The sequence below is a fragment of the Danio rerio genome, chromosome 16 (assembly GCF_049306965.1).
Source record: "Danio rerio strain Tuebingen ecotype United States chromosome 16, GRCz12tu, whole genome shotgun sequence".
Classification (NCBI taxonomy): domain Eukaryota; kingdom Metazoa; phylum Chordata; class Actinopteri; order Cypriniformes; family Danionidae; genus Danio; species Danio rerio.
The window spans coordinates 22,857,501-22,885,000 of record NC_133191.1 but is presented as its reverse complement, the minus strand read 5'-3'; the positions used below and the strand labels follow the sequence as shown (position 1 = coordinate 22,885,000).

The 27,500-nt window shown below is 34.9% G+C and overlaps 1 protein-coding gene and 1 long non-coding RNA gene across 5 annotated transcripts in view; one reads left to right on the top strand and one right to left on the bottom strand.

Annotated features, from left to right (window-relative positions):
- Positions 1–27,500, bottom strand: part of LOC137487900 (uncharacterized) — a 1,155,393-nt gene that overhangs the window by 657,751 nt on the left and 470,142 nt on the right. The gene's annotated exons all lie outside the window — the stretch shown is intronic.
- stk31 (serine/threonine kinase 31) overlaps positions 1–27,500 on the top strand; it is a 50,732-nt gene that overhangs the window by 10,817 nt on the left and 12,415 nt on the right. For 3 of the 4 annotated variants that reach the window (NM_001386431.1, XM_073924481.1, XM_073924480.1), the window contains 15 exon segments: positions 1,404–1,563; positions 6,135–6,263; positions 6,373–6,485; positions 8,300–8,456; positions 10,173–10,298; positions 11,927–12,109; positions 12,212–12,328; positions 15,816–15,935; positions 16,643–16,774; positions 17,191–17,292; positions 20,664–20,744; positions 21,768–21,893; positions 22,432–22,551; positions 22,643–22,729; positions 23,517–23,666. In NM_001386431.1, coding sequence (NP_001373360.1) covers positions 1,404–1,563; positions 6,135–6,263; positions 6,373–6,485; positions 8,300–8,456; positions 10,173–10,298; positions 11,927–12,109; positions 12,212–12,328; positions 15,816–15,935; positions 16,643–16,774; positions 17,191–17,292; positions 20,664–20,744; positions 21,768–21,893; positions 22,432–22,551; positions 22,643–22,729; positions 23,517–23,666 — 1,903 coding nt within the window. 4 annotated transcript variants of the gene reach the window in all.

Here is a 27,500-nt window from a genome sequence, read left to right as displayed (position 1 = left end):
AACAATATCATGTTATCATAACGATATAATTTGTCAATAAGATCATATCTGTATTCTGCTTTTACACCGTGGCCATATTCATTTATGTAAACACACAATAACAACATTAACATTATAGCAGACACTGTAAAAAAGTAATTCCCTGCCACTAGACTTTTCTGACAGGGTATTCAAGTGTCATCGAGAATGTTGTAGGAGACTACACAGGAGTTATTATTAGAGATTATATATTTTTATTTTTATAGCATTTAAAAAAAAAAACGTGATGGTAAAACACAAACGCAGTTATGAATGTATTAAAACATATTCTTGTTTGTCGTAAAAATTCTTAATAATGACAAAAAGTCCTAGATATGTGCATTTTCTCCTGACTTCCGTGTGCAGCCATGCTGCTGTTGTAGCTGGTGTATTCTGGGAAATTTTCTTACCCTTTGGTCCTGAAAAATGTCAGCTTTAGGGGTATCTAGCCCTTCCCCTTAGCCCTACGCCTTCAAGCTAAAGAGAATTGGGACGCTCCTCGGGGCTAAGGGGTTGAATTGGGATTGGGCACCTTAAAGGGCACCTATGGTGAAAAATCTACTTTTAAAGCTGTTTGGACAGACATATGTAGGTAGAGTGTATATACCTTCATAAATATATATATAATCTCAAGTAACTGATTACTATCTCAAGTAACTGTGATGACCCTACCCTCAAAGCTTAAAATCAAATATTTATATTAATATATTCAATGATTAGATTAATGAATAAATCTCTGTAGTTTTTAGCTGCCAGAAAAGACATTTACAACTCTTACATCAGAGAAAACATCTAGATCAACACGCTTGATGGCAAGAGGGGTTGTGTATTATTCCCAAACTTAAAACCTCATTTGGCTGACCTTCTTTCTCTTATAGAGCCACAAGACACTTCCAAAACACTTCCAACAGAATTAATTACGTGTACAAACTATAAGATCTTACCTGACCTAGCGTTGACTCTTATCCAAACAAATCTGTACACACTAATGAAATGTTGTGTTTGTGTGTAGTGTGTATGTGAGTGAAACTATATATTCTATATGGCTGTGTGTATTTATTTTAAATTTATTTTATTATTTTTTATTGCATGTTTTAAGATCTACCTTAGACTGCAGTTGGAAAACTTTGATAAAACCTAGCACAAAGCATGTTTTCTTTTTAAGGTCTATGTACTGTTTTTTATGTAACTGTCAAATAAATACATTCAAAACAAAATGCAGTGATGACTGAAACATGATTATAATTAAAAGTTTAAAAATAAAATTGGCAATTCACAGTTAGTAGATAATGAGATAATAGGCTTCATAGGGTTAATCATGGCATTAAGTTTCATTAAGATTACTTGTTATATGTATTGAATCTGTATTTTTGTATACTTCTTAGAGAGCAGAAATCTGCCATTGATCTCCAACATGTGGAGAAACCAAACATAGATCAGGAACCTCTTACTGAGATCAAGTCTTCAACGACAGATGCAGACGAACAACAGTTGTGCTCTCAGGATGCTGAGCAGGTGCACAATGAAACTGAATCTGAACTACAGGTATTCTCTTAGATATTTCGCTTTATCTGAACATTTATTACATGTATAAGTATATAAAAAAAAATCAACTGGTCTCTTTTAGTAGTTCTCCTCAATCGTTTTGGTCTTCAAATTTTTGGGGAAAAAAAGGAACACTAAAAGACATTTGGCACCCAATTTTTACATCTTTTTCATTTCATTTCATTTCATTTAGTCACTTTGCTGTTTAATCTTAAATCATTAATAAACCCATGCACAATGAACATGGTAAAAATGTGAAGTTTGGTCAAATTAAAACAAACTCTGTGTGATTACTTGGGTAGTGTTGTTCATATGAATAATTATATATGCTGCCATCCGAAATTAGTGTGGTTGCAGTCCACTTGGTTTTGTTTTACTTCTTTTACATCTAATTTGCAGCCACTGATAATTGGGCCAAAAGAGAAAAATGGTGTCTCAAGTAATGACACCCAACACGTATGTTTCTACACCATTTACTCTTAGGGCCTACTCGCACTACGCTATCCGAACCATGCCCAGGCCCGTTTCCCGGATCGTTTGAGAAGTGTAAGTGTGCTGAATTGGGCTCAGGCACGGTTCACTTGGCCGGCCCTGGCCCGGTTGGAAGAGGTGGGCCTGAGCGCGGTTCACTTGGGCTTTACGTTTGTAGTGTAAGTGCAAAACGCGCCAAAGCCCGAAACTGAAAGCAAGACGTGACTGGGACTGTTTCATATGGATTTATTAATCAATCTTACTGTTCAATGAACACAAACTGCCGTAGTTTATTAAAGACGCAAACCCCTCACTGCACGACAGCTGCGCGCCTTTAGCAGGCCTCCTCATTCCTGCAGCAAGAGGGCTTTATGATTGTTTATGAGCGCCAAAACGGGACAAGCGTGCTTTGGCCCGGTTTGAGGCAACTGTACCTACTCAAGTGGTTCTAATTATGACATTCTGTTAAGCACAAAACAAGATATTCTGAAGAATGTTGAAAAAAAGCAGCCATTGACATCCACAGTAGCCACAAAAAAATATTTAATGCCCTTTTTCCCAACTTTCTTTGGTATATCTTCAGTCACACTTTATTTTGATGGTTCGTTTGTTGAATTTAAGTTACGTTGCATCTACATGCCAAGTAATTCTCATTAGATTATAAGAAGACTGTTAGGTTAGGGTCGGGGTTAGGGTTCATTTAAGTTGACATGTACTTACAAAGTTTCTTTGTGGAAGGAGCAGCATCAACAGATATTAAAGGTGTAGTAGTGAGTGTCTTCAGAAGCATTTTTTGTTGTGCTGGTTGAAAGTCTTTTCACAGTCTTAAAGTAATGATTAAAGTAAATGATCTAAATGTATTTATATGTATTTTTATATTTTGGGTAAGGCATAATACTAAAAAATGTTCATCCAATTAAATAGAGTCGACCGACATCTCTTATAATTGCGATAAGTAGGTATAACTGTCAGCAAATGCAGATTTGAACAACTGCGCAGCCGTTTGTACGCATCTCCGCCGATGCATGTTCATGAGGAAGGGCGCGCGAGCGAAATCGGTAAAAATCTGCTGAATCAAAACTTTTTAAAAACCTGAATTAATATTGGAGTTACCTTTGCACACTAGAGAAAGGATGGCACAATAGCTGAAGGATTTCTCTTAGACATGTAATGTTTTGTTTTAAAACTATTTTAGCTTCATGCAAAGCTGATTTAACGTTAGATGTTGTTATTACAAACGGGTTATATCTCCACATTGTTGTTTAGCCACTAAAATCTTCAGATGAAAGATTGATAAGACTATTTTCAGTTTCATAAGGGACCTTTTACTGCATCGATAATTAGTTTAACAACAAAACACAAGTAAATAGCGATATTCCGCTTAGTCCCTCCCTATATTGTTTACCATGCAAATCTCATGAAACAAATATTCACTCTGTAATAGCATGTCAGCTTGGCTTGCTCGCCGCCGGACAAGCACTAGTCGCTTTTAATACATAAGAGAGGGTTCTTTTGTTGTGCTCGTGTTTAAGGAGGCGTGGCTCTAGACGGCAGTGGAGGGTCTGTGATTCAGAGATTTATGCTAAGCTGTTAGCATTGTGAAGATCACCTGCTGCATCTTTAAGCAGACAGTCTACCAATGCTCAAGTGGACCATCAAAATAAAGTGTTACCATATCTTTCTTTGTGTTCAACAAAAGACTTTCAATATGTCTGTGAAAAACGTAAACATGTTTAGAACAAGTAGAGAATGAGAAAATCATAACCTCTACTATTATGATTTAGTTTTGGGTGTCAGATTTGAGTGATCAGACTCCAAAGGAACTTTTTGGTTTCCTGTAATTGCATTGTAAGTTGTCACAGTAGATTTAGTCCTTCTTTGTGCTGTTTCAATACCTCTGCATTTTATCTCTAATATCACCAAACTAGGCATGGGCATGGATAAGTTTTTAATGGTATGATAACCTTGGATATAAAAATCACGGTTTTACGGTATTGTGATTACTGCTCTAAAATATATTCTTTTTAAATGTCTGGGTAAAAACTAGAACTTATTTCCGAACACAATGGTTGCATCCAAAATTGCATACTTCCATACTATATAGTACAGGGGTTCCCAAACATTTCAGCCCGCGACCCCCAAAATAACAACTCCAGTGACTCGCGACCCCCAATATCCTCTGAGGTGGTTATAAATACAGAAACCTTGCATGCAATGACGCAGACACACCAATTAAATTTGTGTCAGTGCTTTAAATGTGCCAGAAAGTATAACCTGATGTTATAAAATCAAAATGCATCTGACGCTATTGCTGCCTTTATTATAATGTAATTACCCCAGGGGTCGCAATCCAATAGAACTAGTAACTATAAGCTACTATAGTAACTATATAGTATATAGTAACTATAAACGACTATTTTTATTTTCAGTATAGTTATGGATAAAATAAGTTAATTCTTATGGTTTAATAAAAATAAATACATTTTTGGAAATCACCAGGCGACCCCCCTTCATTGCCCCGCGACCCCTCGGGGGGTCCCGACCCCCACTTTGAGAACCACTGATATAGTACACTAAAAATAGTATGCAAGCCGAGTAGTGTGTCCGAATTCATAGAATTCGAAAAACAGTATACAAGACACTGAACTGCGCATCTAATGGACACTAAGCTATCCCATGATCCCATGACAACAGGCTCAATAATATCAGACTCAATAATTAAAATTAGTTATTGACTTCTGCTGTCTATATTAGTTTCAAAAACACAGATTTCTGTACAATTTAAAATGGCATCTTTGAAAATCTTTTCTGTTGGACATACTGTTGTTTTATAATACAAAAAAAATAAGTGAAGTTTATTTATAAACTAATTTCGAGAGGATCACATGCTTATGATTGCTTGCAGCCAACCCCGCATTATTCAATTTATGATTCACCAATCAGACGTTTCCTAAGCCATTATAAGTAACCTAAGTTCCATATGACAGCCATCTTCATTTTGAAGAGTCCCCCATTCCACCCCTACTTCTCCTCCTTTCCTAGATGGGTGGCACGGTGGCTCAGTGGTTAGCAAGCCAGCCAACATTTCTGTGCAGAGTTTACATGTTCTCTTCGTGCTCACGTAGGTTTCCACCGGGTTCTACGGTTTCCTCCCACCTTCAAAAAACATGCAGCCTAAGTTAATTGACTAATCCAAATTGGCATCATAGACATGCTCCTAGTAAATGGTTATCTATTAAGAGCAATCATTATCTGTTCATTAACTACAACAGCAGGGGAGTTCTCGAGATCTGCCTGAGCTGCAACTCCCCTCTCGCCTTGCAAACTGGAGGGAGCCCCGGGCTCGAGGAACTTATGAGCTCAGGGCTCTCTCCCGGGACAGCATGCCAAACAAGCTTTATAATCAATCATCAGCCACGTGTGAATTCTTGAAAAAACACATATACCATAGGAGCGGTATAAAAGGAAAATTTTGGCGGTTTTATAACCTTAAAACCTTAAAAATGGTTATCATCCTGTGCCTACAACAAACACACAAGGGAAACATAGCTTTGATCACGGCATCCTCCATTTGAAGATTTTGGTTTAATGCTTAGTTGACATTCTGTTGACTGCTTGTCTCTTCAGAGTTCACTCGTGATGGTGTGAATGCAACCAGGAAAATGCTCTGGGAGGAACTAAATTCTCAGCAACTGGGCGTGCGGGCTATTTTTTTATACCCAAGTTTCTGTAACTTCCTAGTCAAAATCCACCACAGGTTTGCAAAGCCGTTTTCAAACGTATGTACGGCAATGTGGAATACGGAGACTTTTAACAAGTGTTCAGAAGTTTACAGTCAGTTAGATAAAAAACAAAGAAGAAATGTATGATTTTCTTTTAAAAGTCCATAAAAGATTCATAGCATTACTAACACATTTCCTATAAACCCTTAAAATTGATCATGATATGAATAAAATATTAAGCAAAAATTATTTTAAACATGGATAATGATAAGAACCGATTTTTGGCATATCAGAAAGACTTCAGATGCTTCATGTGACATCTGTGACAGCAGACTCTTAACTCGGATGTATTACTCCAATAATGTGTTTTGTTGACAGAGGATGAGAGAGGTGATAGATGAGAAGCATATGGAGGAGATCAAGAAGCTAAAAGAGGAAGGAAGTGCTGTCCAGCTGCATGTTTTGCTCCTTGGACAGCAGTTAAAGGAGGCCAAATTAGAGCTTCAGGTGCCCCGTTTTATTTTTATTTTTTTATTTATTTTTAATAAGGGGTTGATTGGTCAGTGATTTTTTAGGTGACACAGATCAACCTTAGTACATTTGTTCATATTTGCAGACACTGAAGGAAAGTCATGAGAAGACAAAGGAGATTGGAAATAATCATCCTACAACAGTTGCAAACAGAATTTCCCAGTTGGCTAAAAAAGTGGATGCTGTGAGGAAACTAAGGTAAGATTACGCGTCTTATTTATTTTTTATTCTGTTTTAGTTACTTAATATATGCTTACTAATATAGACTTTTTATTTGCTTATGATTCTGCTCTTCCATTTGGACTTGTCAATATCTAAAAGATGAAATGTATCTAATGAGTATATTTACTGTTTATTAAATTTTAAATAATATAGTGGTGTTTTAAAGGCTGGAACGCCCTTACAATTGAACAGACAAATATGAGCTGCTTGGAATTAATTAGTCAAGTATTTAAGGGAATGTGATTTGATCTGTTTAGCAACAAATAAACTGATAGATAGAGCAAGTTACAGGACTCCTGGGTCCCTGGGAGCAAAACATAAGATGATCAGAGAAAGTGAAAGTCAGATTGCATATAAAAATGAAGAGGTTTACAGATTTTGAAGATCTCGCTTCATTATCAAAGCTCACTGCAGCAAAATGACACAAAAACCCCTTTTCCAGATTTCAGATGAGTCTTTCAGAATATTGATATTTACTGCTCTGAACACATTGTAGCTGTTTTTTTTGCCTGTGACCTAAATCCTAGCTCTCCCCGCCCACCTTTCCCACGTGCCTGTTAGTGTGTCTTCGTTTCTGTCAGATAAACAGCACAGTTACAGACATGAAGGAAGCAGATCTCATGTAAAGTTTGTGAGAAATACTACAATACGAACTTTTTACAATGATTTTTTGATGTATTTGTTGTAGAGTTAATTCAAGCCTTTCTACAATGTCTCACACACAAGGTTGTTACAAACTTCATGTATGTACGCTCACACAGCATGCGCATTTAACTTTGCACTGTTTTTGCACGGCAAATGTAACGAGACACAATAAAATACACTATTGTATGGATACATGTTATTTTAGAAAATAAACCTAGTTTAACATCCACAAAACGGGATTAAAGCGTCTTCTTTTATAATTGTACTTACATGCGGCTATGGGGATAAGGACGGTAAAATCGCTGTTACAGATTACCAAACAGAACTTAGAACAATTGCATAGCAACATACACACAATTACCCTAAACTTCTGTCGCTTTAAAGTATGTTTCAGGCAGTTTACTTCTATAACGTTAAAACATCTAAAATAAAACGTCACCAGGCTCAATAAAATAATATTTAATGCAATATTCTTGGCACTAGTCTCAATAGGATATAAGCGCACAGGCTTTTAATTTTCAGCCAGGCAGCCCAGAGGCTTCCGGTGAACTCTTCTTCCATTACAAAATCGTCATTTAATTTCTTTAAAAATCAGTGATCTTCACTGTTAGATATACAATATGACATGGGTGTCAAATCAGACAAGAAGCACTGCATTAAATTTCCCCCCGCCAACCATGACAGTTTATTTTACCCCAGTATTTTCAATGGAATTTCTACGCAAGCCTGTTGCCTAATGGTTATAACGGTCTTTCATCTCGCTTTACGCTTGAACAACTAAATGAATGCTTAAGTCTGTTTACCTGAATGTATTGTAATAACATTACAACATCGATGCTGTAAAAACAACCTTGTGAAATTAAAAAGTCACATTAAGCTTTCACCGAAAGTTTATCTTTGCTTCAAAACTCTAGCTGTGCATAGATCCCATTAGAATTTCTGTACAGTACAAATGTTTGCTAAATTCTTTGACATTCTCACCACTAATTGAGTTTTCTAGCTGTATACTGCAAATCATATGGCTCTCCACATCATATTTAGTATGCAGTTATTTAATTAAACAGTTGTCAGTGCTTTAAAAATGTACATTTTGGTGATTCAAAACTGCACATACCATTTACAGTAAAATGGGTTTAATATTTTAGGGAGAGGAACCCATGCTCCACTGATGAAGAACACCTATTACAGTCCATAACCATCATCAAGAACTACAGGATTTCAATGCCCATGAGCTCAGAGAGGCTGGAACTTGCATGGAAAGCTTATGACCAAGCTTTGGAAAATCTGAAACACTGTCAAACCGTGAGTTCTACACTATTGTACACAGGCACGTACACACATAGGGCTCAACCTGTGCAGTGCACATGCCCTTTTTAGTCTTGGATAGAAAGTGCCCTTCCAAAATGATCAAAAGTGGCCCCGCGACGCGGCACACCTTCGGTCCAGCCCTTCAGTAGGCGCGCGACAACACCGCTCTTGAGTACGCGCGCGACAACACAGCTCTTGAGTACGCGCGCGACAACACAGCTGATCAGTACGCGCGCGACAACACAGCTGATCAGTACGCGCGCGATAACACCGCTCTTTAGTACGCGTGCATCCAAGTGCAAGTACAAAGTAAGGACTGGTGGGGAAGAGACGTCTGTGTCTTTGAGGATGCAGATGATTGTAGACATGGGGCGGTATAATTTTTTTTTACAGCATGAAAGCCTTGGATATAAAAGTCACGGTTTCACGGTATTGTGATTACTGCTCTAAAATATATATTCTTTTTAAATGTCTGGAAAAAAAAAAAAAAAACAACTTCTTTCAGCTTTGAACACAATGGTTGCATCCGAAATCGCATACTTCCATACTATATAGCAGGGGTCACCAATCTTGGTCCTGGAGGGCCAGAGTACCTGCAAGCTTTAGCTCCAACTTGCCTCAATACACCTGCCTGGGTGTTTCAAGTATACCTTGTAAGACCTTGATTAGCTTGTTCAGGTGTGTTTGATTAGGGTTGGAGCTAAGATTGCAGGACACCCGCCCTCCAGGAACTAGTTTGGTGATCTCTGCTATATAGTATGTTAAAAACAGTATGCAAACCGAGTAGTATGTCCGAATTCATAGAATTCGAAAAACAGTATGTGAGAAGTACCCGAATGACATACTACATCCAGTAAGCTTCAGAATTGCACATTCGATGGGCACTAGGCTATCCCATGATGCACTGCAAGAAAAATGATAAATGGGAGCGAAGTGATGCAACTGAGTTTATTTTGAGAAACATTTTACATATTTTGGAACAGTATACATGTCAGGCTAAATACTTCAAATGAATCATTGACTTCTGCTGTCTTTATTAGTTTTAAAAACACAGATTTCTTTACAATTTGAAAATGGCATGTTTGAATATTTTTTTCTGTTGGAGATACTGTTGTACTAAAAAACTAAAAAATCTTTTTCAAATTGTGGTATACCTTGAAAACGGTCCCATGCCTAGATGGTTATGGTCTTGCACAGATATAGTAGCTGTGGGGAATACAGAGTCAAACGACTGATTACTGCCTGTGTGTGTCTCTATTTGCAAATTTTGTCAAAAAGCCCTACATTATGGTAATAGTTTAATTAAGGTGTTTGCACTTCAATTAAAGTAGGAATTGCCCTCCTCCTAATTCGCTTTGTGTTTGTTTTATGGATTATGAAAATAGCCAGATTAAGGTAATAAAAATTGGTTTACTTAAATTTTACTTAATTTACTTAATCATTATTTATATATATATATATATATATATATATATATATATATATATATATATATATATATATATATATATATATATATATATATATATATATATATATACATAATAAAATTGTTATTAATTGTATTAAATTCTGAGTATTGTTGTCCATAAAAACATACTGATTGTTTATTACTCATTAGTAGTCTCTTAGCAGCATTTATTATAGTTTTACTTATCTCCAGTTGGGATGACATTTTTTGTAACATCGTTATTGTATTTGTTATGTCAGATTACAGAAATACAGCCACTGGTGAACAGCAGGAATGAGGCTCGTGGTGCTCTTTTACTAGCTGTTGATGACTTCCTGCAGGAGGTAGACAAGTTTCCTGTCAGTGAACGGGCAAATCGTCTGAAGGTATGCAGTAAAATCAGATAAATAAAATATCAATTTGGAGAAATTTTGTCTATAATAACTGAAACAATTCAGTTCAAATAACAAGGTTGTGCCACAGTTAATCCATATAAGCAGTGAAAACTGAGTTGGAGCTGTGTGTCTTTGTTCTTTATTTATATTCATTCTGAAAATAATGTTATACTTTTTTTGTCATGTAATTAGTGTCACAAATGTATCTGTGACCAACGTTTTTTCTTTTAGTTCACTGTGTTTTGTTTCTCCAAATTACTCTTTGTGTTTCCAACAGCAGTATCTGCAATATTTATAAAAGACTTGTTTTGAGTTTTGTTGATTGCTTTGTTTGGTCTGCTTATTTTGATAAATATAATAAGTTGCCTTGTAATATCTGATGAATAAAATTTCAGGAGAATAATTTCCAACTTATTCTACCTAGTTTTAAAAACATTTCACATGTTAAGTTTAATGGAAGTTACTCCCAGTCCAAAAATTTATGCAAATCATCATCAAACATATAAAAACGCTAAAAATACTTATTTTTATATACATTTAGTTTTCCTTTCAATTGTAGTTGTGTTTATTATTTTATATGTTTTATTTTGGTTTTGGCTGTATGTATTGTTGATTTTTATTTATTTTTTTCTATTTTTTACGTTTTATAGTAGTTCATCAACTTGAAGGTGAAGGTAGATTTTTGCTACTAAGTGTCCCCTAGTGAAAGCATAAACTATAATTTTAAAGCATATTCTTTCTGACAATTAAAAGTATTCTTCCTGCTAAAAGCATTTATAAAAATATGTATCTTTTTTCACCATTTTGCAATCTGTAAGTTAGCACTTTTTTGAGACTATGTTAGATTTCTGATTCATTTGCTACTTTGAATAAATGACTACAAATAACAAATGGCATTTAACGGTCAAACTACTTGTACATTCATAAACACACTGGTTTTTAGCACATTATAATTATAATATTTCAACTCCAAATCAGAAATAGTTGGAACAGTATGGAAAATGCAAATAAAAGCAGAAGGTAGTAATTTTCAAATTTACTTTAATTTGTATTTATTGCAGACAGTATGAACACAGAATATTTCATGTTTTGTTTAATCAGCGTCATTTCATTTGTAAATATACATCCTTTACTGTGATTCAAACCTGCAACACATTCCAAAGAAAACTGTTTGGACAGGAGCAGTTTAGATCTAGATGATTTAAATAATAATGTGATTTGAAACGGGTGATATCAACAGGTGATTGTAATTATGGTTTGGTACAAAAGCTGCATCCAAGAAAGGTCTAGTTCTTTAGGAGCAAAGATGGGCAGAGGATCACCAGTTTGCCAACAAATACATGAGAAATTTATTGAAATGTTTAAAAACAATGTTCCTCAAAGAAAGATCTTGTTAAAAGATTCAAGGAATATAAAGAAATTTCAATGCGTAAAGGACAAGGGTGCAAGCCTAAGCTTAACTACCATGATCTCAGATCCTGGACTGTTCTGCCCTTTAGTTTCTTGTCTAGTATCTAATAAAAGTTTGAAAACTCTATAATTCAAAATAAAAACAGCATGAAGAATGTAGTGATTTTTTTCTACCAGCTCTTCATAAACTGTATCTTCTGCATCTACAGGAAGTTGCTTCATCGTTGACTGCAGTATTTAGCTCTGTTATGCTGCCGGAGCAGATCGATGAGTACGCGTTTGAAAAATTCTGTGAGTGGAAAAGACACAAACAACAGAGAATCAAAACCGTGCAAAAAGCTACAGATGAGGCTCTCCTTGCTCTTAGTGGTTGGGCATCCAGTTTTAGCAAGGTATGTTTGCTAATGTAAACCTCATGACAGTCATGTCTATTTTTACTGGGTATTTATTAACTGGTTATTTGACCATTTGCTTTGTAATTTTGTAATTTTTAGTTTTTGTGTTTGATGGAGAAAACATCAGTGACCGAAAAAGATGTTTCTGAAGGTGTGGATGAGATCCTGATGAATGCTGACAATGCCCTGTCTGAAGAACTCGATACCGAATTCTCTGTAAGACTAAATGATTTATTCTGCTCAATACCACCATGGCTGCCTCTCAATGTGAATTCCCTCTCTTTTGATCTGAAATTTTCAAAAAGTACAGACTTCATTACAAGTCAGTATTCAAATTTTAAAGACAAAGTCAATTTCCCACTAACTTGCGAATACTTTTTAGCATCTTTGTATTGGAAATATCAGATGCCCATTTTACATACATTTATTTGGACATTTAAGGTCTTGAAGAAAAGTTGAAAATAATTTGGTAAAATGTCTTAATGGTAGTGTAAGGCCCAATCCCAGTTCTACCCCTTAACACACGTTTACTGCACCATGTGGCTGTGGTGATTCCAGCAGTTATGAATTCTACAGCAATATTAATTTATTACAAAGAAGCTGTGTTTTTAACAAGTTTGAAACTTGTAAAACTCATTTTTGAGTTGCAGCTGATCACAAAGAGTTTGATCAGAATTTTTTTTATCCCAGTTTCTTTGCAAATTCTGTTCTGTAAACATGTTTATATACGTTACTAGGGAGACATGTTAATACATGCCTGCAAAATTAATTTGGTGAGTGGGAAAACTGCATTAATTTGTCATGTTGCCGTGGACCTCAGTATCACTGTGATTTCATTGCTGAAAAACAGCTTAAACCAGCATAGGCTGGTTGTCTGGTTTGAGCTGGTTTTGGAGGGGTTTTGTCATTTCCGGCCTGGTCTTAACTGTTCCGGTTGGGAGATATCCAGCTAAACTTCTCCAAAATCAGGCTGGTTGACCAGCTAAAACCAGTCAACCAGTTTAGGCTGGTTTAAGCTGTGTTTTCAGCAGGGTTGGATCCTATTTAACCTCAGGAGTTAAAAAAAATATACTTGTGTTTATATCACTCTAATATGACGTGGACACACTATACTTGCACACTGTTCCAAACAGCTTCCAACAGTTGATTTGGCATCATAAGCCGCTTTTCCACTATCGTGCTGAATCGTTCTTTAAACAGAACTGTTCCATTCCGTGCCAAACCGGGCCAGACAGCACGGATACGGTTTCATTTTCCACTGTCGTGCTGCGACAAAGTTCTTAAAACATTACACAAAACGCATCAGTAGTTGCCTTGGTAACGCAATGTAAACGGCTCCCTTTGTTCAATTAAAGTTAAATAAGAGCCGAAACTATTTATTTATTTTTTTTCATAAAAGCAAAAGCAACCATGTGACTAAACACTGTTATGCCGCTCTATCATATAGGGGTGCTAAATATAGGTACATGTGCACCCTTATTTATTTATATGTTGCGCAGCTCTGGCTAAATTTTGTTTGGAGGGAAAATTACCAAAATGTAACGTGATGATTGAAAATAATTGGAGGGGAAATAAATAATATTTAAAATCTCTGAACATAACAAAAAAATAAACAATGATAAGACAACAATAATAGTGCATTTGCATTATAGTGGCAGAAATATAACTTTGGACAGGCCTTGTCAAAGGTGAGCGGGCACTTTCACTAATAAAAACACAGGACATAAATTATTTCATTTTTAACAATTAATTAAACTACACTGCGTTTTTATATAAAAAGTTGATAATGATATAAAATATACTACATTTTGATGGTAAAATGAAACCAATTAAGCGATGGCTGTTATTTGTTTTACTATTCAAACATTAAATAAAGAATGCAGCAAGTGAAAAAAAAACGAATATGAAACAACACATATATCGCAGGATTTAAAGCATATAAAGCACTATTATATTTAGCAAAATGCTGCTCTATTATCTTTTTATTTTGATCATTTTATTTTTATTATTATAATTATTTTTGTGTTCATAATTTACTAACAAGCTGTAAGCGAATTATGGCTAGACGTTTTAGAAAATATTTGCGTAGCTATATTAAAGATCACAAAAAAAAAAAAAAAACACAGAAACATGTTACATGCCTCATAAATGTCATATAACTTATGTATAACTGAATCATATAATTGCCTATAGCTGAAATGATGAAAATTACTCATTTTATTTTTATAAAACATTTGTCAAAACGTATTGATATTTTTTTAAACAAAAGCAATACTGACATTTAAGAATCCATATTTATTTAATTCATTCATTCTCTTGGCTTGTTTATTAGTGCATATGCTATAATATAAATCATACAACAGTACCTTGGACAATTACAGTGCCGCTCCGTAAAGCTTTCAAGCAAAGTCTTTTGGACGGCCGACATTACAACACGAACATGCCGTCCTTCAGGTGGTCTCGCCGGTATTAACAAGCTGTCCTGGCTTTGAATTAAAAAGTGCAATTATTTCCTCGTTGTTAAGAGAGTCTGCAAGTTCGTGTTCCATGGATATAGTGATGTTGTTGTGGAATTTGGACATCGACGATGCAAAGCGTGACTTTATTCGCTTTATTCGATGCGCAGCAGGAAAAAAAAGTCAGCTGCGCAAGTCGCTGGCATGTCTCTCCCGGATCAGAGCGAGTTTTGTGCTGTGAAATACAGCGCTGCGTGCAATAAACTCACATTCAGGCAGGCGAAGTAGGTCTGTATTCAAGTCAATAAAATAATAACTTTAATGAATAAAATATTTTCGTAAGAATGTGATGAGTTATTCACTTCTCTGCCAGAGACTACTCTATGGTTTTAAAACCCTTTTCAAACTGTATCGTTTAGACCTGGATCATTATTTTATATTAAATGTACTGTAGTTTATTGAGGATGTCTGATGACTAGCGCGCTTCTGCTGAGCCAGCTGTGGTAGCTTAGCAACCGAGTCGCAACGTCAACACACAGAATCTGTCAGCACAGTTCAGCACGGTTGTCTAACCGTGCCGAGAATTCCGGGCCGAGAACGGTTTGTAATCGTGCCGCGCCGTTCCAGGCTCAGTGGAGAAACAACCGTAACCGTACCGAAGTGTTCTTAGAACGGTTTGGCACGATAGTGGAAAAGCAGCTATAGTTGCAATCATAGTCCTTTAAATTCCTATAAGGTGCTGCTCACCCGACATCTCTCTGGCTGAAACATGAATGGCTGTGGTAGCCTAGCAATCCATTCTGGAGGTATATAATCCTATAGGCACAGAATGCATGTTGTTTTTTCAGTTCACTGTAATCTGTTTAGTGTGTTTTTGCTCAAAACCTTGGTCCAGATGGGACTATTTAGTTTGGTGTTTGCTGGCGTTTAAACACTGCTAATTAGCCATTGTGTTCATAGGTTCAGCAGATACCTGTGATTAAGCTCCAGTGATCATCGCTTTATGCTCTGCCCCAAGCATTTACACAGATGCTGATATATACAGATGCATATATAAGCATCATCAGATAACAAATTCAGTAACGTTTGGTAGTAAAATTGCTACATTTGACAAGCCTATTTTAAAGTGTAAAAATCTTTGTTTTTTATTATTCTGTAAAATTTCTGATTTGTGTTTGCATAAATGTAAAATGCAACTTTACTGTTACTCAATTGGAAAAATATGTTTTACACTTTTGCTTACACAGAAACAAAACAACCAAGGCAGGAAAATAGTGTTTAATGCCTTTCTCAAAGCTATGCAAGACATCCAGAAAGAACAAAGTTTGTTGGAGGACATAAAGAAAATGTACGACCTCAACTCTAAGGTAAAGGATTAAATGGCTGCTGTTTTTAGAATAATAGATAAACAAATTTAGGGAATAATTATATGTTTACGGATTATTTATGAGCCTGGCTATAAAAAGGCAAAAACATCGAGTGGACAGATGTTTTCTGATTTGAAGATCTGCAAAAATGGATTAAAGCATCAAAAATAAGCATTTATTGAGCTATGCCAATATGACAGTATGATTATGCTTACCAAGACTGCTTTAACTTGACCAAAAAACAGTAAAAACCTTTTAAATGTTATGAAATTGTTGACTTATAATATGTTTTTTCTACTTTATAATATATTAAAATTTACTCATGTGTTTCTCACATGTTTCAGAAATGATTTTATGCTGATTTTAGTGCTCATGATGCATAATTATAACAAATGAACATTGACATAAGTTGTTCAGTTTTATTTTATATGGAAATTGTATATAAATACTTATAAATGTATATAAATAAATTTTTTTTTTAGATTACTTTGAAGAATTCAGAGAAAAGAACAATAGTTATTCTGAAATAACACTCTTTTAAGACGTACTGTAGATGTCTCCACTATCACTTTTATTCGGTTTTGTTCATTGTTCTTGTATTGATTAATTAATTTTTACATTGATTTGTCATACATAATGCTGAGATGCTGTTATTGTCATTATTGGTTTCACTGGTTGGTCATCACGGCTATAATGTTTAACTGCAGTTTAAGCAGGAAGTACAGCAGTGGCAGAGCAGCCCTCCTAAAGCAGATGAGTTGTTTGTGGTGAAGAAGCGGATCAGGAATTTGCGATCTCAGCTACGATGGAAATTAGTAGAAGTCAGCTGTCTGGAGGAGGTGAGAACAGCTTTCTTAATCTGCTCTGAAAACCACAATATGGGGCCACACTTCATTAAATGAGGAACACCTTGAATACTGAATACTGAATAATGAATACTGAGTTATCGTTATTGGTTTGGTTTTTTTTTTTTTTTTTTTTTTTTTTGTCAAACTTTACAAAATATTTTTATTAGTTCATGTTAGTAAACGCATTATCTAATGTTAACTAATAAAAATGTATTGTAAACTGTGACCCAAAAAATTATGCACCTCAATGAATGACTTTTTTGCTATTAAGTAATGTTAACTAATACAGTAATTATTTTTCATTGTTCATGTTACTAAATACATTAACAACTTTACAGTAAAGTGTGACCCATTTTGTTTTGCATCCAAATGAAAATGATTGGTTTATTAGTCTGAGTTTCTTGCAGGCAGAAGAGCTGGATCTGCCTGAGATTCTTAAGAAGAAAGAGGAGATCGCTGAGACAAGGAACGCTCTCTTTCAAGAAATCAGCCAGGAGAAAAAGCAATATGTATGTTAAGATCTGTTTATAGACAGAGACCAGAACCAACATCCATAGAACTTTTTATTTGGTTTTACAAATTAAATATTACACATACACGCATATATAATATTCATTCATTCATTTTCTTTTCGGCTTAGTCCTTTTCTTAATCCTGGGTCGCCACAGCGGAATGAACTGCCAACTTTTACGCAGCGGATGCCCTTCCAATCACAATACATATTTAAAAAATATATATATATATGTATGTACATATATATATATATATATATATATATATATATATATATATATATATATGTATGTACATATATATATATATATATATATATATATATATATATATATATATATATATATATATATATATATAATGTATGTATATATATATATATATATATATATATATATATATATATATATATATATATATATATATATATATATATATAATGTATGTATATATATATATATATATATATATATATATATATATATATATATATATATATGTATGTATATATATATGTATATATATATATATATATATATATATATATATATATGTATGTATATATATATATATATATGTATGTATATATATATATATATATATATATGTATATATATATATATATATATATATATATATATATGTATATATATATATATATATATATATATATATATATATATATATATATATATATATATATATATATATATATATATATATATATATATATATATATATATATATATATATATATATATATGTATATATATATATATGTGTATATGTGTGTGTATATATATATATATATATATATATATATATATATGTATATATATATATATGTGTGTGTGTGTGTGTGTGTTTGTGTGCGTGTGTGTGTGTGTGTGTATATGTGTGTGTGTGGCCTAAAATTGTTTCTGTTTTGGAAAAAGGAAAAAACCTCATAAAATATGTATTTATTTCTTAATTTCTTGCATCTCCCTGTGAAAATGCACATTTTGCAAAACTTTTCCTTTTTAGGAACCTTTGGACTCGCAAAATGGAGGCATGTTGTAAAGACGATAGTATAAAATGAACAGATTTATAATATACTTTATTGATTATGCTTACCATCTACACTCACTGGCCACTTTATTAGGTTCACTTGTCCAACTGCTCAACACAAATTTCTAACCAGCCAATCACCTTGCATAACCTCAGTGCATTTAGGTATGTTGTAGGGCTGTGCAAAAAATCGCAATCGCGATTTAAGCACATGCAATTTCTGAACTGGGTAAGGCTGCAATTTTATCTATTCATTTCTTTAGATTCTTATTCAGATCACGTTTTTGAGCGTATGATTTTAATATGTTAACCAATCAGAGCTGACACAGCACAATGGCCAATTGAAGCTAAGCTGAGCGGGAGAAAAATGCTAACCAATCAGAGCTCACTCCATTAATCTTAATTTATTTTATTTTGTCTGTTTTAAAGAGCTTTACAACAGATTTATTTATTAAACTTAATACCATGTTTTTTCATTGTAAAATTATTTGTTATGCACTTCTTATGCACTAAATATATTTAGAATGTATGTATGTATGTATGTAGCCTGTTTGAAAAAGCAAAAATATTTGGCAAAATTGCAAATAAAATTGCATTATTGGTTTAAAAAAATCGCAATATGATTATTTTGTCCATATTGCACAGCCCTAGTATGTAGACATGGTCAAGACAATCTGCTGTAGTTCAAATCGAGCATAAGAATGGGGAAGAAAGGTGATTTAAGTGACTTTGAACGTGCCATGATTGTTTGTGTCAGATGGGCTGGTCTGAATATTTCAGAAACTGCTGATCTACTGGGATTTTCACGTAGAACCTTCTTTAGGGTTTACAGAGAATAGCCTGAAAAAGAGAAAATATCCAGTGAGAGGCAGTTCTGTGGGCGCACATGCCTTGTTGATGCCAGAGGTCAGAGGAGAATGACCAGACTGGATCTAGCTGATAGAAAGGCAACAGTAACTCAAATAACCACTCGTTACAACCGAGGTTTGGAGAAGAGCATCACTGAACACACAACCAGTCCAACATTGAGGCGGATGGGCCACAGCAGCATAAGACCACACCGGGTGTCACTCCTGTCAGCTAAGAACATGAAACTGAGGCTACAATTCGCACAGGCTCATCAAAATTGGACCATATAAGATTGGAGAAACGTTGCCTGGTCTGATGAGTCTTGATTTTTGCTGTGACATTCAGATGGTAGGCTCAAAATTTGGCATAAACAACATGAAAGCATGGGTCCATCCTGCCTTGTATTGACGGTTCAGGCTGGTGGTGGTGGTGTAATGTTGTGGGGGATATTTTGGGCACACTTTGGGCCCATTAGTACCAATTGGGCATTGTGTCAACACCACAGCCTACCTTAATATTTTTGCTGACCATGTCCATACCTTTATGGCCACATGTTCTGATGGCTACTTCTATCAGGATAACCCGCCATGTCATAAAGCCTGAATCATCTCAGACTAGTTTCTTGAACATTACAATGAGTTCACTGTCCTCAAATGGCCTTCACGGTCACCAATAAAGCACCTTTGGGATGTGGTGGAATAGGAGATTTGCATCATGAATGTGCAGCTGACATATCTGCAGCAACTGTGTGAAGCTATCATTTCAATATGGACCAAAATCTCTATGGAATATTTTTCAGTACCTTGTTGAATCTATACAATGTAGAATTAGGCAGATTTAAAGGCAAAATTGGGTACCAACCTGGTACTAGTAAGGTGCACCTAATAAAGTGTACATGCAGGCAGATGGGTCTAATGTACTGTATACCCATATTAAGCATTTTCTTTATTAAGGTTTTCTATAGGAAAACACTGAATGTGCAATTTAGCCAGTTATGTTTATATTCTGGGCAAATCTGTTTGCTTATGTGTAATTAATATAATCAATGCGATGTATATGGATGTTGGTCTTTTGAGTATCACTATCTAACTAAACTAGTATTGTGTACAAACTTGATCAAATTAATATAGGTCAGTGGAGCACAGGCTTATTTTGCCCTCCAGATGAGCATTCATATGTGTGAGAAACTATGCATATGTTTGTGCATATGATGAATCGCAGAGATACTGGGTTCCACCGGTGCAGGCATTGACCCAACAGATCTGAAGTAGCCTGAACATAAACTTATTTATAGCCTAACCATTGTAATTCAGATTAAGACAAAAACATGGTGCGGAAAATTTAACTGGCTCATTAAAATAATATTTAATTAATTCTATTCAAAAAAAGTTGCATACTGCTTCTTTATGCAAAATAATTAGGTCAGATTGGCAATTAGTTACCTAAATCTTCATTCTTTACTTTTGTGCAGATAATGCTGTGTGAGCTGGTGAAAAAAAGCTTTCCTGAGTTACCAGTGATCTATCCTGATGCTGATATCAATGATTATATGGTGAGTACAACTATTGTTAGTACATACTAGGGATGCAACAAAACTGTTAGCTCACGGTTCAATACATACGTAGATTTTTTTAACATGGTTTTCGGTTCGGTTTTCTTGGCTTGATACCTGTTTTTTTTTTTTTTTATTCTATAAGCAATAGGATTAAGGAGAAGGGGTTAAGGAAAAAAGAATAAAAACAATTTATTGCAATACTCATTTTGTTTTACTTAAAAGCCAAGAAAAGCACACTAGTTCCTAGTGTATTGTGTAAAAAAAAATTACCACTGAAATCTCACAGCTGATGGTAGCCCATGCACCAACAGGTGAACACACAAAATCCAACAATTTGAAAATAAACATACATGTGAAGTTAATAAAGATAAATTGTCCATTTCAAATAATCTTATTTGTACTCAAGTAAACATAAATAAACCATCTTAATTATCTCGGTGCTGACAAAATGCGGAACTGTAGTCTGTAACGCAGATCGAGTGCTTTTATAAAATGACAAAAGCCTGCATTTCCAATCACTAAAAACGGCTGCAAATCATTAGCAATTAGGACTCACACTGCCTTTGTTATTTTTATGTGTCTCTCGGAACCAGTTGGGTATGTCTGCTAGAAAGATTCAGCGAGGGATTGTTGCTATTTGGAGGACTTTATTACCTTCTCTGCTATCCTGCCTTCAGACAGTGATATTTCTTGGTGATGGCACTGCAGATGTGCAGTCATGGTTATATGTGTAAAACAATGCTTGCACACAGTTATTTTTTGTTCACCGTTTTTTCTTTTATTGGCATTATGCTTGCCAGCAAAATCGAAATGTCCTCACAGCGCAGATTTGAAAGACTCCGGAAAGACTGTTAATAGCTCAAAAAATGTGTTTTAGTGTTTCGTGACCCTTTAAAGTTTCATTAATTGTCATAAAAGTGTCTTAAAAAGTCTTAAATTTGACTTGATGAAGCTTGCAGAAACCCTGGCATTAGGACAGAGATATTTGTTTTTTATTTTACTGCATGTGTTTGCTTTCAGAGCTCTGCAGGGCTGTTAGTGAAGAGCTTGGACAGAGACATGTTTGACGCAGAGCCGATGAAAGAGCTGAGCGGAAAGAGACCTCTTCTTAGCACAGATTTCCAGGGGCAGAAGGTGGTCCTGAAGGTCAGAGATATTGCGTATAATCTTAATTTGCTTTGCTTTAGTTTATGTATGGTTTACTTAGTATATATTATAGCTATATTGTCATTTTCAAAACAAATTATTCAGAATATTGATGTAAATACATATATGATTTAAAGAGCTTTTCAGGGGTTTATTGTTAGTTGGGTTTTATAATGCTTTTAAAAGATGTTTCACCAATGGTATATTTGATTTATGTAATATGGTGTATATTAATATACATATACTGAAGTGTTATAATAATTTAAAATAAATGTTATTGTCTGATAACATTTGAACTGATCCATGCGTCTCTAGTATGTATGTATGTATATATGTATGTATGTGCATAATAAATCACATTAATCTCAACACTAAATTAATCTGTTAAAATTGGAAACCTTCTTTTGTTGTAAACTTTTTCTTAAACATTATGTGAGGTTGTTGTTGTTACCTGACGTTCATACTTTCTGCATATGGATGAAGTTTTCAAACATGTTCTGTTGCTGCTGTAGACTGTTGAATGTTGAGTTGTTTGCAGTGTTACGCTGTGGATAGAGAGTCAGAAGTGAAGGTGCTTGAACAAGCTGCAGAGTATCACAGAGTTCAGCAGAACAATCCAGCAACAACTGTTCCTCTTCTGGCACTATTCTGCGGCAAAGTTATCTTTATATTTTAATTTTGCAATCATATAAGCACAAATGTGCACTTGTGTACTAGTAAGTGCATGAAATATCTTCTGTTTTCTTCAGTCTGATCCTTTAGCATACGTCATGGTACCAGACTACTCTATTGGAAGTCTCAGAGCCATTCAGAAATCCTCTCCACTGTCCTCTTGTGTGAGTAAATAAAAACTGAACTTTGTACACACACCAAAAGTGGTGAAAATTTATATTTGGGTTTGGAACTAGATGTACCCCTGATATAAAATTAAGGTTAAAACCAATGTGGACACAATGCAATTTTTTCCTTATGTTTGCTTTTCAAAACACTATTAGTTATGTTTAGGTCAGTGGCTCTTTGGTGAACTGCACAACAAGCCCATCTTCCATGGATGTGTACAAGAAGGTCATGTATTTGATATGTACAGCAATAATCCATCAAATTAGCTAAAATGTGGATCTGTCATCTGAAACATGCAATGAAACGTATCTGCATTTGCTACATTTACTACATTGTAAATCAGAGGGCAAAGCTAAAGAGAAAATACTGAAAGGCCTGGAATACACCAAGTTGATGGTTGCTTTTGGGATTTAGTGGGCTGGCTAGTTTGATTGGTGTGTTACACACATCACCTTTCATCAGGTTAACGTCGTATCATGTTGGCCTGATTCAGCATTTTTAATTGGTGTTGGGCTGTTGGCTAAAGAGAGCGCTCCAACTGGTTATTCAGCAACGGATCAGAGCATAACGTAGTGAATTAAACAAATAAAGTCCAGAAGGAACACAAAGAGGCCAGCTGTAATTTTGCTACATTTTTTCAAGTATTAGCAAACGATTTGGATTATAAGAATACCAAACCTATTTGCAGGAGTTTATTTTGGTGTCTTCTCATAATTTTTGCATTATTATTATTATTAATATTATCATTATTAACAGTTTTTAAATCTTTTTTTGGTGGTGTAGGAGATCAGGAATGTGATGAAGGGTGTAGCTCTGGGACTGCAGGGTCTTCATGCTGCATCAGTTACTCATGCATCTCTACATCCCAACAATGTGTTTGTCATCGGCCGAGAGAGAGGCATTGTTGGAGATTACGATTTCACTAAGGCACCTGTAAGTGATTTTAATTACGTGGTATAATTTATTATTATTTTTTTTTAGGAAAAAGACTAAATGTAAATAGCTTAGACCTGTGAAGCCATTTTTACACAGCCAGTTTAAGGTAGCCCTAAGTGGGTCTGTGTCTGCTCAGAATTTAGTGTAGAGATGGTATGTCGCAATAAATATTTTCTGTAAAGGTTTGTGTAAATTTTGTTTTATTTTTTGCATTTTATGCCTGCCTTAGGTTTGGTTTCTGTGCCACTTTACTCTGTAAATATGCCTTAGGGCAGGGGTCCTGGAGGGCCGGTTTCTCTGCAGGGTTTAGCTCCAACTTGCCTGAAAACACCTGCCTTGGTGTGTCAAGTATACCTAGAAGCACCTTGATTAGCTTGTTCGGGTGTGTTTGAGTGAGGTAGGAGCTAAAATGTGCAGGACACTGGCCCTCCGGCAACAAATTTGGTGACCATTGCCTTAGGGCATGGGTCTCAAACTCAACTCCCGGAGGGCCGCAGTTCTGCACTGTTTTGCTCTAACCCTAATCAAACACAGCCGATCAAACTAATCAAGGTGTTCAAAAGAGTCTCAAACACCTTAGTTAGTGGCATCTGCTGTGTTTGATTAGGGTTGGAGCAAATCTGTGCATATCTGTGGCTCTCCAGGAATCCAGTTTGGGACCCGTGTGTGTGTATGTGTGTGTGTTAGGGATGGGTCGCTACTTTGTTCAAATACTCATACTCATATCAGACATGAAAGGCCGATACCACCCACCGATACCACTTAACAGTAATTCAATACATGGATGTGATTTTTTTTTTTTTATTTATTTATTTTTCTCTACCTGACTTCAGTGTCTCAATATATTAGTTAGCCTAATGTATTATACATAAATAGCTTAGTCCTTATAAACATTCCGTTTATAAATGACATTAATAATGCCTACTGTCCAGCACTGCCCTGTAGGTTTACACACTGCATAGACTATAGGCCCTCTAATGTGTTATGAATTGCTTGTTTTAAATGACAGCGAGACATACTACATTTAGTTTTTATTGTAAAATATACATTATAACCCAGTACACTGTAAATAATAATTTTTTGAATGGCTTGCCTATTGGTGGCGTATATAACCGTTAAGCTAAAATAGGCTAAGCATATTTTAGTTAATATTAAAACACATTAATACAAACTAGCCGCCGTTTCACTTTTTTTTCGTTTCTGTATATGTTTATCAAATGAAAAATGCAATGAATTGTTTATTTTGGTTGTCATTTTATTAGAATTAATATAATTATTAGGCGACACAACTTCTACATATCATTGACTCTGATTATGTTTATACAGATATCCTTCAGATAGACTTTTTGGCTCAAAGACATTTATGCCTGTTAATTTTAGTGCTGTATTTTAATACATTTCGCAAAGGCTTCAGCTATTCCAACTGTCAGCTGTTACCAGCCTCAGTTTTGCGACTTGACTTGTATGGTGTCTACGTATCGATGTCTGGATGACAGCCAGAGAGATAAGATCAGACCTCAGATTCGATGTGTGGCCGCACGTCACAGTTACTTTACTGCAATTTTCGAAAATTGGCTCATCTAAATTAACTTTTCAGTCGATTAAAAGCCGAAATATTGCCAGACAGATGAAGAAACTTTCGGTTTTTGAAAAGAGCGGCTTCAGTTATAAAAGACGCGCACACACACACACACACAGGGTACACTCTTGTACGGCTATTCATTATTGATTTTTTAACATTAAACACATAATAATCAAGTGCAAAAAAATAAGAGCTGAACTTGGCAAAAAAAGTTATTACTGCGGTTGCTGCAATGGTTGTTTCTTTGCAGTTGACGTGTCAGTGCTAAATCAATTTTGTTTTAATGAAAAATATGATTATTTATTATTAAACATTGTAAGATGCTGGTCACGTGATTTTTAAAACAAGAGTAGGTCTATGGGTTGCGTATTTATGGTTATTAATCTTACCTACCCGCGACCCACCCATAGTTAAACATCAAGTATAGCCAACTTTTTGATTACCTGACCAGCGGATTAACGGCAGGACTCTTGAATATGATAGGGTTGGAAAGAATCACGTATAACAGGGTTTTATGCGTCCCCAATATGCAATGACAAGTGAGTGACTCCATAAGGTAATGTACACTGCACACACTTTGTGTAATGTGTAAAGTCGTGGACGGATGTCAGGATAACTAGTCCTTTAAATGTCCTTGCTGAATCATTAATAGATAAGGTCTGAATTTGCTGGGTTATTAACAATGTGTCTATATTTTTGGCTTGGAACAGCCTTCTGTTTAAAGATTTTTGTGTTCATCCTTGCTACAATAAAAAAATAAAAAAATAAAAAAACGAACAAATAAACTTCATTGAAACCAAATCTATCAAGTATCGCTACATGATATCGGCGAGTGCACAAATTAAAATATTGTACTCTTATCGGTTCGTAAAAAAGTGGTATCGTTGAATCCCTAATATGTGCATTGGATTATGCATATGGAATTCATTTACAAATGTGGTTATGTATAGTAATTCTCTTTTATTATATAGCACTCTTTTATTTATGATTATTTAAGGGGCGAGACAGAATGGTAATGTAAGTTCACACAATGCTCCTCTGACTAAGGGAAATTGTGACAGGTCCTGGTAAACTATTTTACAAATCTGAAAACTTTTGTGTGTACCTAAAATCTGATTTGGTAACATAAAGTTGAAGGCAAAATGATTAGCCCTCTGGTGAAATTGTTATTAAAATATTTACCAAGGGATGATTTTTTTTCTTTTTTTTTTTCTTCAAATAATGTTTTTACAAATCATAAGACCATTTTAAGGTCAATATTATTAGCCTCCTAAAGATTTTTTTAATTAGCTTGAGAACAAACAACTGTTGTCCAATGACCTAATAACCTAACTAGTTAAGCTTTTAAATTGCATTTTCAGCTGAATACTAGTATCATGCAAAATAAAGAGTAGAATATTATGGCAAACATAAAAGAAATTTGTCCTTTAAAATTAATTAAAGAGCCCGTATTATGTTTTAAAAATAGTCATATTTTGATTTTGGTGGTCTCCAACAACAGGCTGATGTGCATGCAGGGGTCAAAAAACACTTTCATTATCTTATAATATGCATTTAATTTTACCTAATTATCCAAATGACTCCCATATGATTCGTTCAGTGATTAATTTGTTTCCAAACCCCTCCTTAGCGCGATGCTAATCTGTGCTGATTGGTCCAATGACCCAATCTGTTGTAATTGCATGACTGTGTTCAGCGTGAGACAGAGAAATACCCAGCATGGCTTATCAACAATTTTGAAGTAGTCAGAGTGCAAAGTGAATGTGAGAGCCCAGTGCAGGAGTGCATTAAAGCAATTCCCTTAAACACCAGCATATTGCTCTATTCTTAACCACAAGTAAAAACAGTAACACACATTAAGTGTTAATTCACACAGCCGCAAAAGCCAAACTATTTTAAAACTTGACCGCCACACATGTGTTGGAACAGCTGATGGTGGCAACAGTAACGACAAACAGCAGTGGATCGCCTGCTCACAAACGCATTTAAATCTGTAAACAAAGTGGCATGCCTCGTGTTTTCAATGTGGTTTTTGACGCGTTATGAGAATATAAAGACATAACCTGATACAGTACAAGTTACAAAGTAACAAAACAGAATTAAATACATAACTTGCAAGCTAGAGAAATTAAGGAGGCAACCATTTTAATCGCACTTAGGTTACTTACACTTGTGAAATGGAAGAAGTAACTGATCCATGAACTATGTACTGTATCTGCTAAATTGTTTGTCGACGGAGCTGTGGGTTT